The 14,580-nt window shown below is 52.0% G+C and overlaps 1 protein-coding gene across 8 annotated transcripts in view; it reads right to left on the bottom strand.

Annotated features, from left to right (window-relative positions):
* Nucleotides 1-14,580, bottom strand: part of UIMC1 (ubiquitin interaction motif containing 1) — a 36,597-nt gene that overhangs the window by 7,176 nt on the left and 14,841 nt on the right. For all 8 annotated transcript variants that reach the window (XM_084536115.1, XM_084536109.1, XM_084536110.1 and 5 more), the window contains 6 exons: nt 13,834-13,958; nt 12,337-13,488; nt 8,892-8,956; nt 6,357-6,445; nt 5,354-5,433; nt 2,104-2,272 (listed from right to left, as the gene is read on the bottom strand). In XM_084536115.1, coding sequence (XP_084392241.1) covers nt 2,104-2,272; nt 5,354-5,433; nt 6,357-6,445; nt 8,892-8,956; nt 12,337-13,488; nt 13,834-13,958 — 1,680 coding nt within the window. The remainder of the gene's footprint in view (nt 1-2,103; nt 2,273-5,353; nt 5,434-6,356; nt 6,446-8,891; nt 8,957-12,336; nt 13,489-13,833; nt 13,959-14,580) is intronic.

A 14,580-nucleotide genomic window follows, 5' to 3' on the forward strand; every position in this document is an offset into this window, starting at 1 on the left:
GAAAACAGTTCTCCCACCTCGTTTATTCCCCTTGCATTACTTTACCTGCAGGTTTTATGCTAGGAAAAGGTGCCAAGATAGCAGCCCTGGAAGCAGAGCACTTTTGTACCTGCATGGATGTGCCAAGCTACCGCCTGACCTCTGCTGGGCTGAACATCTCCCCCACCTGGCTCATCCCAAATCCCCCCGAGCAGCCCAGCAGCTGGGGTCTTTTAGGGTGATGTTTGTCTCGGTACGCTCGCTGGGAGCTGGAGGGAGGTGCCCTGCAAAACCCAGCAGGCATCGGGACTCTTCCCCACATTGTTTTCCTCCAAGCTCAAGTGCACAGCTCGGAGCACGGGGAGCCCACAGCTCCATGAAGAGCCCTGGCCCAAACAACATCAGGCATTGGAGAGTGTTATGGCTAATAAAGCCTGGTCTCTACAGGGAAAATACTAGAATAACTGGCAATCGAAAACCCAAATTACTGTGATTTTGTCCCAGAACCATTGCTCTGCTTAGAGCCATTACTGCAGACCAAGATCCCTTTTATTCCAGGCTAGTTTTCTTTTGGGGGGGGATTGTTCTGAACAAGGCAGAATAGCAGCGTAGCAATTCCAAAATAACTACCCTGACAAACATCCCCGAGGAGACCAGTCTGGAAGCAGAGTGGAGAGGCCAGCCTTGAACTCTGTCCTGCTGAAAGCCAACACCAAAGGAGAGAATAAATTCCCTTGCACTGCCAAAAATTTCAAAGCCTTCTCCTGATCACAGCCAGGATTCCCCAGGATCAATGGATATACCCACAATCCAGGCACACGGGGGACCCGATTACCGCCGGGCCAAAGCCAGTCCTGCTAAAAGGCATACTAAAAATTCCGCTCTGTTTTGTAGTGCAGATCAGACCTTTATCAGGATGGGAGAGGAACTTTGATGCTGCATGATCCGCACGAGCCGTTCCCCCTTTGCACTGGTAGCCGGCTTGTGCCTGCAGAGAGAACTCCCCACCAAAATCCAGCACCGAGCAGTAACAGCTGCTACTCTGGCTCGTGTTGTCTTGACAGGCCCCATGTCACGTCCTCAAAGATTTAGTGTAACAAGGACCTTGTATTTTAAAGCTACATCAACTCTGCATTAAGATTACATGGAGAAACTTCTTCCTGCTGGAGGAGTGCAGAAGCTACAGCTCTTGCACTTGCTCTGATTTGCTCAAATTGCTTAAACATTACAGATTTAGATCGCATTTAATAACCCAGTATGCAACTAAAAATTATATATTCACAACCTGCAAAGTTAATCTCATTACAAGCCACTACTTTGATATTACCTGACATTGTGCTAACAGATTTTACATTTCAAGCAGCAGCTAAAGCATAACTTATTGAATACGCTGATAGCCAACTGGTGTATTTGTTCACTTAAGCTCTACAAAGGTTGGCTACAGAAAACTGACACAGAAGAGTGCAAAGAGGATTTAATACGGGCATTCTGATTGCACTTCTATGCCTCACTCTTCACATGAAGGAGAAAAATCTGAGCTCCCAGATCAATAGCCATCATTTTGCAATTTTGGAGGAGCAAGAGGGAAACTTTTTTTGCAATCCCTTCCTGCTGAACAAGCCATTTTTGCACATACAAATGTCAGGCTCATTGCACAGTGCAGGCTGTACTCGGAGCAGTACAGAACATTCTCATTTCTTAAGAGGCCTGAAGGATGCTCACCCGCATGGCTCTGGAGCCTGCCATTTTCTATCCCTGGCAAATCCTCTGCAGGTCCTCACTAAACTCAAAATAGATGTGCCTTGCAAACATCGTGTGAAACAGCCAGGTCTCGAGCCTTGGGTAATGCTCAGCTTATAGACCTTCCCTGGGACTAATACTGGGGTCGGTTATGAAGCCGATCAGAGCGAAGAGCTCTGTGCAGGAGGTGCTGGAAATTATTAGAGTCTCCAGCTACACTCTCCTGGCCAGCTCTGAGATGGACCAAGGCAGAGAGGACAAACCTCCCGACCTGCCATGCCACACACCAAATATCCCGGGAGGAAAAGGATTCCAGCACCCGGCTGCAAGTGCCAGGAGAGGGAGGCCAGCACAAAAAGCAAATAGACAGCGAGTTTGGCAGACCTGGGCTGTCCTCGGCAGGCTCCTCTCCCACGACGCCGTTGCAGTACATAGCGTGCAGCTCGATCTCTGCAGCTGGAAAGCCTTTGTCGCACAGCGGGCACGACACGCGGTCAGCAGCTGTGGGACTGCCCTCAGCCAGAGCCCTGCCAGCATTTTCGTCTTCACTGGCCTAAGGAAGGAGAGGAAAAGCAGACAGTTAGTGGTGTTGGTTCTTTTTTTGGTAGCTGCAGTGCTCTGTGCTGGCTGGTAGCTGCTCACCCTCCTAGAGACTTGCTTTTTCTTGGTAAGTTTTATTCTCCCTTCCTCACACACAGGTCAGAAATAACACCGCTGCCTGAGTAAACTGTGCAGCACTAATGTCTAATTCTTCTTCCAAAGGCAACATGTCCTGCTGAATCATGGTGAAGCCTCCCTGCACAGCCGTGCACACCATTTAAGGCAAACACCACCTATCCTAACAGAAAAACGGCAAAGCTTCCATTAATCAGGAAAGCTCAGAAGCGAAACTGATGGGAAATTCATGGGGCAAAGCGAGAGTTCAACACCTGACTTGTGCTCATCACTTTCTGGACACGATCCACACTACAGAGGCTGCGCTGTCTGGGAACACAGCTTTCCCCAGGACGAAGGGAGGCTGCGGCACGGCGAGATCGCGGGGGAAGCTCCTGCTCAACGGGGAACGTGGCTGGAGCAGCATCAGAGGTGACACAGACCCACGAGAGGCAGCGCAGTCAAAAACCCCGTGCCACACGACATTACTAACAGGGGCTCGTTGCCAGGGCAAAATGTCACAGCCCATGTTTGTTCATTAACACTTCCCCATGCTCTCTCTGTGCGTTGGTTACCCAGCTGCAGAGGTGCCCCACTACAAAGCCCAGCACCACAGGCTGCTCCCTGCGCTGCTCCTGATCCCTGGACGCAGCAGGCTGCCCCCATCTCACTCACAGTTCGGGCTCTGCCAAGTCAGGCTTGCTACAAAATCTCTCCATATTTCAAAGAGAAATGTTTTTCCCCCTCTCCATTAAAAATTATTTAAATATTAACCATGTAGAAGAAACCTAGAGGGAAATAGCATAGGAGGGCTTTCTGTTCGTAGGGCTAAGCAGTGACATGTGCAGTAAAACTGCTGCCTGCATCCCTCCAACGGTGCAATTTCAGGGAAGCAGTAACCAGGGCCAGCCACCATGCTCGGTGCTGCTGGAGCACGTTGTCGTATTTCTTGGTTTAACACTTGCTTTGCCAAAAGAGGGCCTGATGCTGAGCATCCGTCCTCATTTTTATGTTCCAAAGGGAGGGAGAGCGCTTGGTTGACTCAGAGAGGCTCTGCAAGAAATTGCACGACTGCGTCTTAAACTTGAGAATCCGAGTCAGAAAATTCATCTTTCCCAGACACCGCCTGACAGGCGATGGTACCGACCCCCAAAAACACTGCACTGATTTCCAGGGAGACTCTGCACTAGGTTTCTACGGAGGAGTTGCCACAAGAGTTCCTCCAGCCAAACGCAAGCTGTTGGAGCACATCGCTTGCAGCATTAGCACTCATCCCCTGCTCTCACTTCTCAGTGTCACTACATCCCGCGAAGTCCTCACCGTGGGGCGTTACAAAGAGGAGTCATAAAAAAACAAGATGTGTCAAATATGAATGATCGGATCAAACCCGCATTATCCTAGTCAGACAACACAGCAAAAAAAAAAAAATGATGGGAAAAGCAGCAGGCACCGTGCCTTCGAGCTGCCATTTTTAAATCAGTCTTAGGAGATCACCGGTTCCACACGCCCTGCCCGCCTACATTCAGTGGTAAATTACTAATTTTAAATGGAAATGCAACACGCTGTAACAAAAGATACCGCAGCCCTGAAACGGCGTGCACAAAACCTTGCAGTAGCAGTCCGGAAAACCTCGACTGCGGAGCCAGTCACCCCCAGCAGAGGCAGGGACCGGCGCCTCCCCTCTCTAGCAGGGCAAATTGCCTACGAGAGGCAGCGCTCGCAGCCAGCAACCAGCCAAGAGCGATGCTAGAGGCTGAGCTCGAGAACAAGACTCCCGTGTCCTGGCTCAGCATCTGCGAGGAAGGAGTCGGTCCCAGCGGTCCCTGCCTGCTTCGTGCTAACTGCTGATCCGCGGGCAGCTGCTGCTGCCGCCTGCCTGGGAGGCTGCGGGCTGGGGCTGGTGCCTGCTGCCGAGGATAACGCTGTGGGACAGCCCCTAGGAAGCCCCAGCACCTTGTCCTGCCAAACGGGCCATCAGCGTGCCTGCAGGGCTGAGGCACAGCTCTGCACAGGACCGCAGCCGCTGCCCGCCGCAGTCTCTGATCGACTGAGCAGCGCTGCGAGGGACCTGCGGAAGGGAAGGAGCACGGGAGCAGAACTTAATAAATTAAGAGGCCCGCGACGATGAGGCTTCGGAGCTGCAGACGCGCCGTACGAGCTGCAGGCTGCCCGAGTGAGCTTCCCACAAATGAATCCTCTTGTCAAGAGCCGCGCGGCTCTGTATTCACGTACCCTGCCAGAGGAGCACTTGGCAACCCCTTTGATATCGCTCTCTAAATTAATAGACAAAGGGAGTTTTATCAGAAGCAGGAACTGAAGTCAGATGTCGCTACAGTGACAGCTGCGAGGCAATTGCTGCACAGGTGTGACAACACAGGGAGAGCAGCCACACAACAGCGCACATCTGTATCGGGAGCCGAGAGGACGGCCCCGCCACTGGCTCACTGCTGCTGCTAACCATTACTGCATACAAATCGAGGTTCCTGGGCCCAGCTCCCTCTCCTTGGGCTGCAAGCCACCACCAGCCCTCAACACCTCGTTGCTATCTTTATCCTAACCCAGCCCCCTTGGGTGAATCTCTGCTCAGCCTCTTGGAGATGGTCTGTGGCCAACAACCACCGGTGTTCAGAGGACTGTAACAGGTAAAATTGTGTCCTAACACGAGTAACTGAGGTCCCTCTGCACCACTGAGCACTGCACTTCTGACCCTGGGCAAGCACCAGGCTGCTGTCCCCACTGAGGACGTCCTCCAGCACAGCAGTGCATGGGATACAGAAGAACGAGCTGCAGCTGATAACAAATCTCCAGCTACAGGACTGAGAGGCTCCAGATGCAGCTGGCCAAAAGGGATTGGAACTACAGAGCAGCAGAGAAAAGTGAATGGAGAAGTGTTCATGAGGATCCCAGCAGCCCAGCTGAACTGAAGATCTAGAGAGCAGCACTGGAAACACGACAGATCCTCAGCTTCAGGCTCTTTTACCTGCATAGGTGAGTCCTTGCTGGACGAGCAGAGCTCTTCTCTCTCTGGCTCAGCAGCTTCCAGTGGACTCGGCTGGGTCTCTGCAGAAAAACAGCTCCATGTCAGCGCAGCTTTGTGGCCCCCAAACTTTCTCCTCGCTTGATGTAACTTAACCCGTTTCGTAACAGCATTTTCACAGTTTTAAAACATTTTTTTAGACTTGTCACAAATGTTATCAGACAATGTGCAACAACACAGCTGGATGAGGGGTTAGGAGTCACAGCACAATGGTGTGAGGACAGAGCCACTGCAGCTTTGCAGCTTCATGGGGAGTGAGACTAGACTCAGGGAAAGTGTGTGGGACACTGCTGGGATAGAGGCAATGCAAGAATAGAGATCGGCCTCGCATCTGAGGAGCACAGCAAACACAGCTCCCATTCTGTGGTCTGTCACGCTCTCACACCATCAGGCCTCCAGGCTTTCCTTCGCAACAAAACGTGCCTCCAAGCACTGCCATGGCCTCTCCCTACAGCTGCTCATCACCAGGAGCGGGCTCTTCATCACTTCCCTCACTTAAAATCCTGAACTGGAACATCTCAAATGTGGTAGGAGAGACCAAGGAAGGAAAACTTGTTGGTCCCAAACAGTCTTAATTAATGCGAGACCAAAAAAAATTACTTCAGCTCTCATGCTGTACATATCTTGACAGTGAAAAATGTGAACATTTCCTGATAGCCTTGCAGAGACCACACCTGGCACTGTGTTTGGAACGACCCCTCTGGTCTCACCGGCAGCAAGCACCCAGCTATTTCTGGCCACAGAGCTGCAACATTGTCTTAGAGGGAATGGGTCCAAAACCAGGGAACGAAAACAAAATTATTCGGATAATTTCAGCCCTGATAAACACAGCTGGGAAGGAAAACTTGTTTTGTTCAAATGCTTTGCAAATTCTTTTCTTTTCTCTGCATTTTATAAGTGTGTAACATTCATTTCATAGCTCGGAACATTCCCAGGTGCCTCTTACCTGGGCAAACGGAGATCTCTTCTTCAGCAGAGTTCTCTGTGGCAATATCTGGGCTCCTGCTGCTGCCAAGTGGGGTCAACAAGGAGATGCTGTTCAAAACATAAATATAAAACTCAAATCCAGCAGGTGTGACAACACGCCCCTGCCTGTCCTGCACAGTTCAGAAGAGCAGAGCACTCTGCCATTTCCAGGTGGTCATTATTTGATAGCCAGAAATGATCAGGATAACAGAGAAACGCACTGCTACAAAATGCTGTCCTAAGCAGAAACTCCCCAAAGAACTAATTTTCATACAGTGACCCTTTGTGTCTTTATGGAGGGCTTCTATCTCATGTGAGGGGAGCAAAAATACCTGCAGGGCTCTCCTGCTTCTTTCTACTCTTAGATCTGGGAGCTGTGCAGGTACCATCTTCCATCTGGGGAACAAAACCCTTGGAGAGGAAAGACACAGACTTGCTCAATCCTGCATTACTCCCTCCTTCTTTGCACTGATTTCCTTTCTCATCACTGCACATGGCAGGCAGGAGCAGCAAGGATGCAGCACGATGCCAGGCCTCCCTGCAAGTCCTAGCGGCAGCGGCGTGGCCACTCCTCGGCACAGCACCGCACGCTGCCCCGCTCCTTTTAACCTTCATGTTCCTCTGGTTTTTTCCACCGAGCACAGTGTCTCTCCGAAACAGGCAGGCATTGCTGAAGTCTGGCACCCATGCTGACACTCTCCGCGCTTTGCATGGCTTCCTGATTAGTCTGATCAAGTATGCAAGAACACACTTAAAAAACATGAATCCCCACACTGACAAATAGAAGATTTATTAGGCTCAACCACAGGCCTCAGAGAGGAGAGAACAGGCGCTGCTGATTTATGATAAATAACAAAATTCTGATAGGAAATCACAAGTGGCTTTTCTCTCTAAATAAAGCATCTCAAAGCATTTGTTATGAAACCAGGCTGAGCATGTTTTACTCTGTGTCTAACATCAGGGCTCACTTCAAAAGGACTCACACAAAACAACTTGCTATGACATTTATAAAATGGGCTAATCAATTTGAAGTCAAACCACATTTCTTGCTACACCAACTATCTCCTGGTAACAAAGCCTATAATCATTTATTAAAACTCCAATCTACCATGCTCTGCACACAGCATAAAACAATCAAGCAGAGTGGCCTGCAGAAAGCAAAGAAGCCACTCTGCCGCTTCCACAACTGCTCCAACACCTCCCGACAGCTCGGAGAGGCGTTTTCCTATTAAGCATCGCCGAGGCCAGCAGCTCGGGGTGCCCGAGCCTCCCCAGGGGGAGGACTGCTGTGGCAAATTACCAGGAGCCAGATGGCAAACCTTAACGTGCACCGAACTGCAAAGACTGCAGCCTTTTGATTCTGTCGTGCTGCAGATGTGCCAGCTGCCAGGTGAGGGGCTGCAGCAGGCAGGTGAGTCCCGGCCTCGGGGGGAGCATCCCCAGCCAGCCCCAGCAGGAGGAGATCTCCCTCTCAGCACATTCAGCCCCGGCCTCTCCTGCCTCAAGCAGGAGGGAGGCAGATCTCCAGAGCGTACACCTCGGTGCCTTTTGCTCTGACACAGCAGCAAACGCTCATCTGTCACAGGCACATCAGCTCCTGCAGGCTCCTTTTGCTCCCCAAGGCGAGCTTTAAGCTTGTTAGAAAGGTGCAAGCAACAGCAGGTTGTTATTAACCACTCGGGCCAATGCTGTTAGACCTAAGAAAAGTTGGCAGTTTTGTTTCAAAACGGGTTTAAATTTTAAAAACCCAGTCAATAAAAAAAAAAAAAAAAAAAAAAAAGTCTGCCCCCTCTTGCAATTTGCTCCTTGAACCCTCTCCTTTTTGACCTTCTCACAGCCTTCATTGCAGAACTGCATCCCCCAGGAAGTAAAGAAAAAAAGGGGGGAAAAAAAAAAGACTAGGCTTAAATCTGAGGAAAATCATGTTGACTTGTCCCACACCTGTCATCTGCTGAAGTGGCTTTTCTGGAGCACTGCACTCTATCTTTGGCTGATAGGCAGTGCCGTCTGGCTTCCTCCTCCCTTCTTTCCTCTTCAGCAGCAAGGCAAGAATATAAAAATACACACAGAAATTCTGTAAACCATTCACCATGCTGCATATGTGCCTTCAAAGGCAGAGCATGTGATCACGCTGCTGTAACTCACCTTTAGCTCACCTACCCATCTCCACAGCTTTACTGTACCGTGTCAAATTAGCTTCAGAGGGTAAGGATCAAGTCCTCTTACTTGTACAAGGATGTACTCGCACGTTTTAGAGAGCAAGAACAATAACTGATCCCTTCTCCCCAGTTGTGCCTCTCAGAGAGGCTGCTCCCAAGCCGTGTGTTTCCAGGGACAGGGCTGAGCAGCAGCTGCACGCCCCCTTCCAGCAGGACCTGCTGCTGGAGCCTCCACAGCTCCCAGGGCTTCAGCAAGCCCCACACAGACCGTGCCCCAAACTGCTCCTGGTGAGAGGATGAGCCCACGTCCCCAGGGCGAGCCCACGGACCCGGGTTGCTGAATTCCCCCTCCTCACCTCTGTGCAGCCTGCATGGGTTCCCCACCTCCGCGTGCATCCTCTGCAGACAGCACCTGGGAGGCCTGGAAAAGAAAAAAAATTCGGATATTGTATAAAACACCACACAGCTAAGCAGGCCAGACAGGCTCTGCTGGGTCATCAGGTTCTGTGTGCAGCATGGCTTTTCTTTTTCCTTTTCTTCCAGAAGCAGCTAAGTATCTCTCCTGAACTTGTCAGCTTTTGGCCTCCGCTGCTCCTTTCGGTAAGGAGCTCAGCAGCGCTCTGCAGCAGTGCCTGCCAGTACTTCTGGCTGCCCAGCCGTCTTCCTGGACAGCCCACATCCATCCGTTCTCATGCCAACCTTGTCCTTCACGTCCACAGTCCCTGCCTGCTCCCAGCACCCATCCCGATGGTGGCAGCGATCACAGCCCTTGCCCAGCCCCATTTGTGCCGAGCCGAACCACCCAGGGCTCTGGGTGTCTTCAAGCACTCCAGCAGCCCTCACCCACCCCGCTTTAAGATCCATTTTTCTGAGTTTGGGTGACCTGATCAACTGGTACAGCTGCCGGCTGACCACAAGGAGCGCTTTTCTGAGATTCCTACAGATAAAATCTGTTGCATTTTTCCCAGCTGGGTAATCAGCTGTCCTATCAAAGAGCGGGGACAGATTAACCTGCACAATCTGCAGCGGGTAAATCCATGTGCATTTTATCCCATTTTTCATTTACCTCTCCGACTCCACTTATTCTCTCCTTTAAAATTTGTTCAAAAGCCTTGTGCGTTGCCAAGGTCAGGCTAACATGTCAGTCATTACCCGGCTCCCTTTCTTCTCCCTCCGTGTACACATCACGCTTGCCATTCTCTAATCAGATGGAATTACAACGGTTTATTAGCAGTCCTCGCTGGCAGGCCCGCGATTTCTCATGCCGTTTCTCCAAGAAATCCAAGGGGTTTTTCCTCCCTCCTCCTCTCAGGGTTTGATTCCCACCAGAGGTTTCAGCTTCCATCAACCCCGGCACGAGATGGCTGCTGCGCCTCCCCAGCAAGCCCCAACACAAAGCCTCATGCCACATTTCCCTAAAGTGACTCCAGCCCCAAAATATTCTGTTTCATCTACACCCTTCTTTATTTCTTCGCAGCCTAACACATCATTAACATAAAATACCACACCTCCTCCTCTACTTTTTGTTGTTGTTGTTGAGCTGCACATATCTGAGGAGTCACAAACCCTCTCACAACCGCTGCCACAATTTCATTTTTCCTGGTGTATACGTTTTAAGGTATGGCGCTAATTCAGGTCACCAGATCCCAATCCTCCAGAATTGGGTCGTTTTCCTCTGAATCTTTTAAGAGGCCACGAGTCCCCCGACCTTGTTTGAAAGGCTACGAAGGAATTTATGCCACTAGCACTGAGGTTTGTCGGGGCAGGTTCAGGGGCTAGGAGATGTCTCCACCACGATGACCGCTCGGGTTGCCCATTGCCGCGGTGGAAGGTCGCTGCCCGCTGCAGGCGAGGGGTTTCAGAGCATCATGAGGCTTTTTCAAGGGCAGCTGGGAGCCCGCAGGGATGGTTTCTGGCCTCAGCACAGCCCCAAATCTCCCGCTGTCCCCCCCCGGCAAAGCAGCCCCCGGCGGCACCGGGACCGAGGCACGCAGCACATCGGGGACAGCGCTGCCCTGTGCCTGTCCTTTGTCACCGCCGCTGGAATTGTATTTGATAGAGGAGAAAAAATGGAGGCGAGGCACAAGCAAACATCAAACAGATCGATCCTGCAAGTAAATCACCTGCGCTGGCCTCAGCGTGCGACTGCGCAGAGAGGCGAAAGGAGAAGGGAGCAACCTCTCGAGCCAGGAGGCAGGAGGCAGATGGAAGGTATTTAGACATCCTTCTCTCTCCACTAAACAGAAGACTGGCAAATTTTTGCCCGGGGTTGAAATTTTCAAGCTTGCTCCTCCCCTTGGTTTTTCACCTTAAAAATATCAGGAAGACGAAATCTCCACGCACTTACAGCTCCTTAGGAGAGCTCTTGTGGTCAGGATGAGTACATTACAAGTTCCCACTCAGCACCACTAAAACCACTTTCTCCCCAAGAATTAATTAAGCATTAGCATTACACGGATAATAAGAGAAAAAAAAACACCCATATTTTTCAATACTAATTAAAAGTTCATGCCCCTCCCAGCTGCTGTAGCTTCCCGAGGGGTTTAGCGCGCACAGCCGCAGATCTGCAGCCACCCCAATCTTCCGGAGTACCACGACTTCCATTTCCAAAGAAAAAGACAGGGAGGGGAAAAAAATAAGAACAGTTTGCCTTAAGAACCCTTCAGATCGTTTGTAACCATCCAAAAGAAATGAAAAAGGCGCAAGTCTGCTTCTTTCCTCTGCAGGTCACCTCTAAGGCTTGTTTAAATCTGTATCCGCTACACCCAGCCAAAGCACTGTCACCAAAAGTCACTTTTCAGCACAGGCTGCTCTGCACTTTTTCTGCAAGCAGAAAATGCAGACATGACGTTTTTCTTAAGTGTTCAATATTACAAGACAGAATATAAATATCACAAAACAAGTTAAGTATCTTTCTAACACCAGGGTAAATGATCAAATACACTCGAAAACAGGAACAACAGAGCCGAGGCTTCAGTCATAGAGAAGATAAAGTTATACAATGATCCGGGAGTGAAGTCATTATGAAAAATGAGGGTTGGAAAAGGCTGACACAAACCTAAAATACAGCAGTAATAAATACTTCATCTGACTAGCAATCTGTTTAAACTTAGCAGTGACAGAAAGCTGCCTTCCGCTCCAGCGAGAGAGCCCTGACAGAGACAGAGGCTGACACCTAGCGTCTACCAGCCCCAACAAGCAGGCGCGGACAGAAGGTGCCCAGGCACGGGAGCGAGGACAGCGAGTGCTGCTGTCGTGACAGATCTCGTGACAGATCACCCCAGGCAGGCAGAACGCACCTGCAAGCAGGCCCAGCCCGTCAGAGCTGCGAGCAGAGCACCACGAGGGAACAAAGCACCCGCAGGAGCGCAGCACTCAGCCGGGGAGGCGAAAAGGAGAGGCTGCAGTGTGAGAACAGCCACGTTTCTGTCTGCGGAGGGAAACACAGAGCTCCTCACGCGGCCACAGGTTTCTAAGCTGGTTTGCCAGAGCGCTGTCTCGGTGCCCTGACGCCCTGCCAGGCTACACCCCTCCGAGAAGGAAGCGTCAGCTGGAAGTCTTTATCTCGGTGGTGCAGTGATGGACAGCTGCCAGGCTGCACGATGCCCCCACCACTTCTGAGCCGGGAAATCAGCCTGCAGGCTTTTCCTCTCCCTTGCACAGCACGCTGGGTGGCTGGGGGAGGCAGCCCCTAAATTTAAGAGGAGCGCTTATCAGCGGCGCCTGCTTTGCAGGAGGGGCTGAATCCTAAAATGGAGGGAAGAGCGCGACTGCTGAACCGCTGCTCGTCACAGCTCTTACCTGGCAGTAGCTCGTGGTCGGCTCGTCATCGGAAGTGGAGTTCTTCTCCTCTTCCATGTTGTGCCCTGGACTCTCTGCCTCCCTCCTCTTCGAAGGGAGGAGCCAGGTGATGCTCTCGCACTCCTTCTGCATGTCTGGGTCTCCATCTTCGGCATCATCGGCGACCCCATTCTCTCTACTTATCTGCTCCCCCTTCCCAAGCTCATTTCGGCTCGAGGAAGAAGAGCTGGGCACGACTGGGTTTCCAAACTCCTTCTTATGCAACAGCTGCCTCTGAGCCTGCTTCAGGCTCTTCTGGTACACCTCCAGCTGACACAAGATGACTTTGGTGTACTGGTTGGGGTCCACCCCTTTGGGGCAGAAGGGGATGCCCCAGTAATAGTGTACTGTGTCTCTCGCCTCCTCCTGCTTGTGCTTCTCCTCGGCCACATTTGGCACGCAGACCTCAGGGGAACTGTCAGGCACCTCCTCCTGCTCTGTGGAAGCACAGGCTCTGGCAGCGTGCTTGGGCTTTGAGGTGTGTTTGGGACCTGTCCCTCCACCGCTCCTCCTGGGGCTGCTGCTCTCCTCCACGGCCCAGCTCTTCCAGAGGCTGCCCGAGCTCCCAGCACTGGCCTCTCCCGCGGAATGGCCAGTGCAGGGCAGGGGCTGCTCTTTTGGCTCGTGGCCTGCTGCTTTGGAAGAGCTGGAGGGGCTCGCAAACAGTCTCCGAGGTGTGAGTTGCCAGGAGCCCGAAGACGCCCTGCCAAAGGTGGGACTCAGAGACACGAGGTCCTCTCCCAGGGTGCTGGGCGACACGTTACTGGAATCACTTTTAGGCGGCGAGGAAGGCTTCTCACTTGACCTTGTCAGAGGCTGGCTCTTCCCCGGAGACACGATTATGCTGGATACTAGGGAGCTTTCAACGATTTCCTGGCTTAACCTCCTCAACACTACAAGGGGGCTCCGGGCGACATCCATCTGTCCGTTCCCATCAGCTCTGGTGCTCTGCGAGTGGGAGCTGCCCTCGGAGCGAGGGGTGTCGGGGCGCAGCGCCAGGCCTCCCAGGAGCTCACAGCCTTCTTGCTCAGCGGGGCGGCTTTGGCCTGGTGTGCCCAGCGCTTCTTCAGACAGCTGGGGGGTTGCATCAGAGGACTCCGAGGGCTGACAGCTCTGAAAGACAAGAGGTTGATTCTCTGAGAGGTGCGTTCCCACCGGCAGGGCAGAGCAAGGATGCTCCCACCACACGGGCTGTCAGCTGGGCTGCAGAAACCCGGACCCTGCCCCCCACAGCACAACCCTACACCCCAAAACGGGGGACAGATGAGGTTGGACTTCATGTGCCGCTCACTAGGACTGGTACAAAACAACTACCCCATGGCTGCTCTGCTTCCAGCTCACGCTGGAGCAGCGAGAGCTCCAGGAAAGCCTCCTTTTGTGCAGCGTGGCAAAGCAAGCGCCGAAAGCAACGCTGCTGAAGAACCCTAGTAATAAGCCTCTTCACAGAAGCACACTTACAGTTAGGCTCTCAGCAATGGCCTTCCTCAAGAGTTCCTCCTCTTCCTCTTCTTGACAGTTCACTTGTCTGGCTTCTTGCTCACTCATTTTCAGGGCCAGCGCAAACTGTTCCTCTTCAGTCATCTCTACAGCGGGAGAAAAGGGGAATGTCAAGTCAGAGCTGCACCCTACATTTACCCAGCATCGTGGGAGAGGTGCCCAAGGAGTCCCACCTCCCCGGGAACAATGAGCATCTACACCTCAGCCTTCCTGAAGAGGCATCAGTGACACCAGAGCAAGCAACACGAAATGAAAGGAGTAACCCCGGTCAGGAACATCAGTCAGGGTTTCTACAGCAGTGTAAACTCTGACTCCTTGGGTTCATTAACCGGACATCTTACTGCCACTCTACAGCTACAGAAATGCATGCTCAAGGACAGAGGAAGAAGATTTCCAAGCCATGCCCACGTTCTATAGGACAGACTCGGGAGCAAGGCAGGACAGGGAGCAGATCAGCTCTAACGCACTGGTTTCGAGCCAAGCAGCACGTCTCACTGCCTTCTGACACGAAGCTACCTGCAGTACCACGGGAGACCTAACCAGGAACAGCAGAGCTACACGTTGCTCACCCCCAGCTGCAGGTGGAGAGCTCCACGGAGGGCAGCGTTACCGGCTCGGCAGCATTATGAAGGATCTTTCGCATGCATTCATCCCCCTTCTGCTCACATCACTGTGCCACTGCATCACTAAGGCAGTCATGCATGGGGA

Source organism: Aythya ferina, assembly GCF_964211825.1.
Source record: "Aythya ferina genome assembly, chromosome: 14".
Lineage (NCBI taxonomy): Eukaryota > Metazoa > Chordata > Aves > Anseriformes > Anatidae > Aythya > Aythya ferina.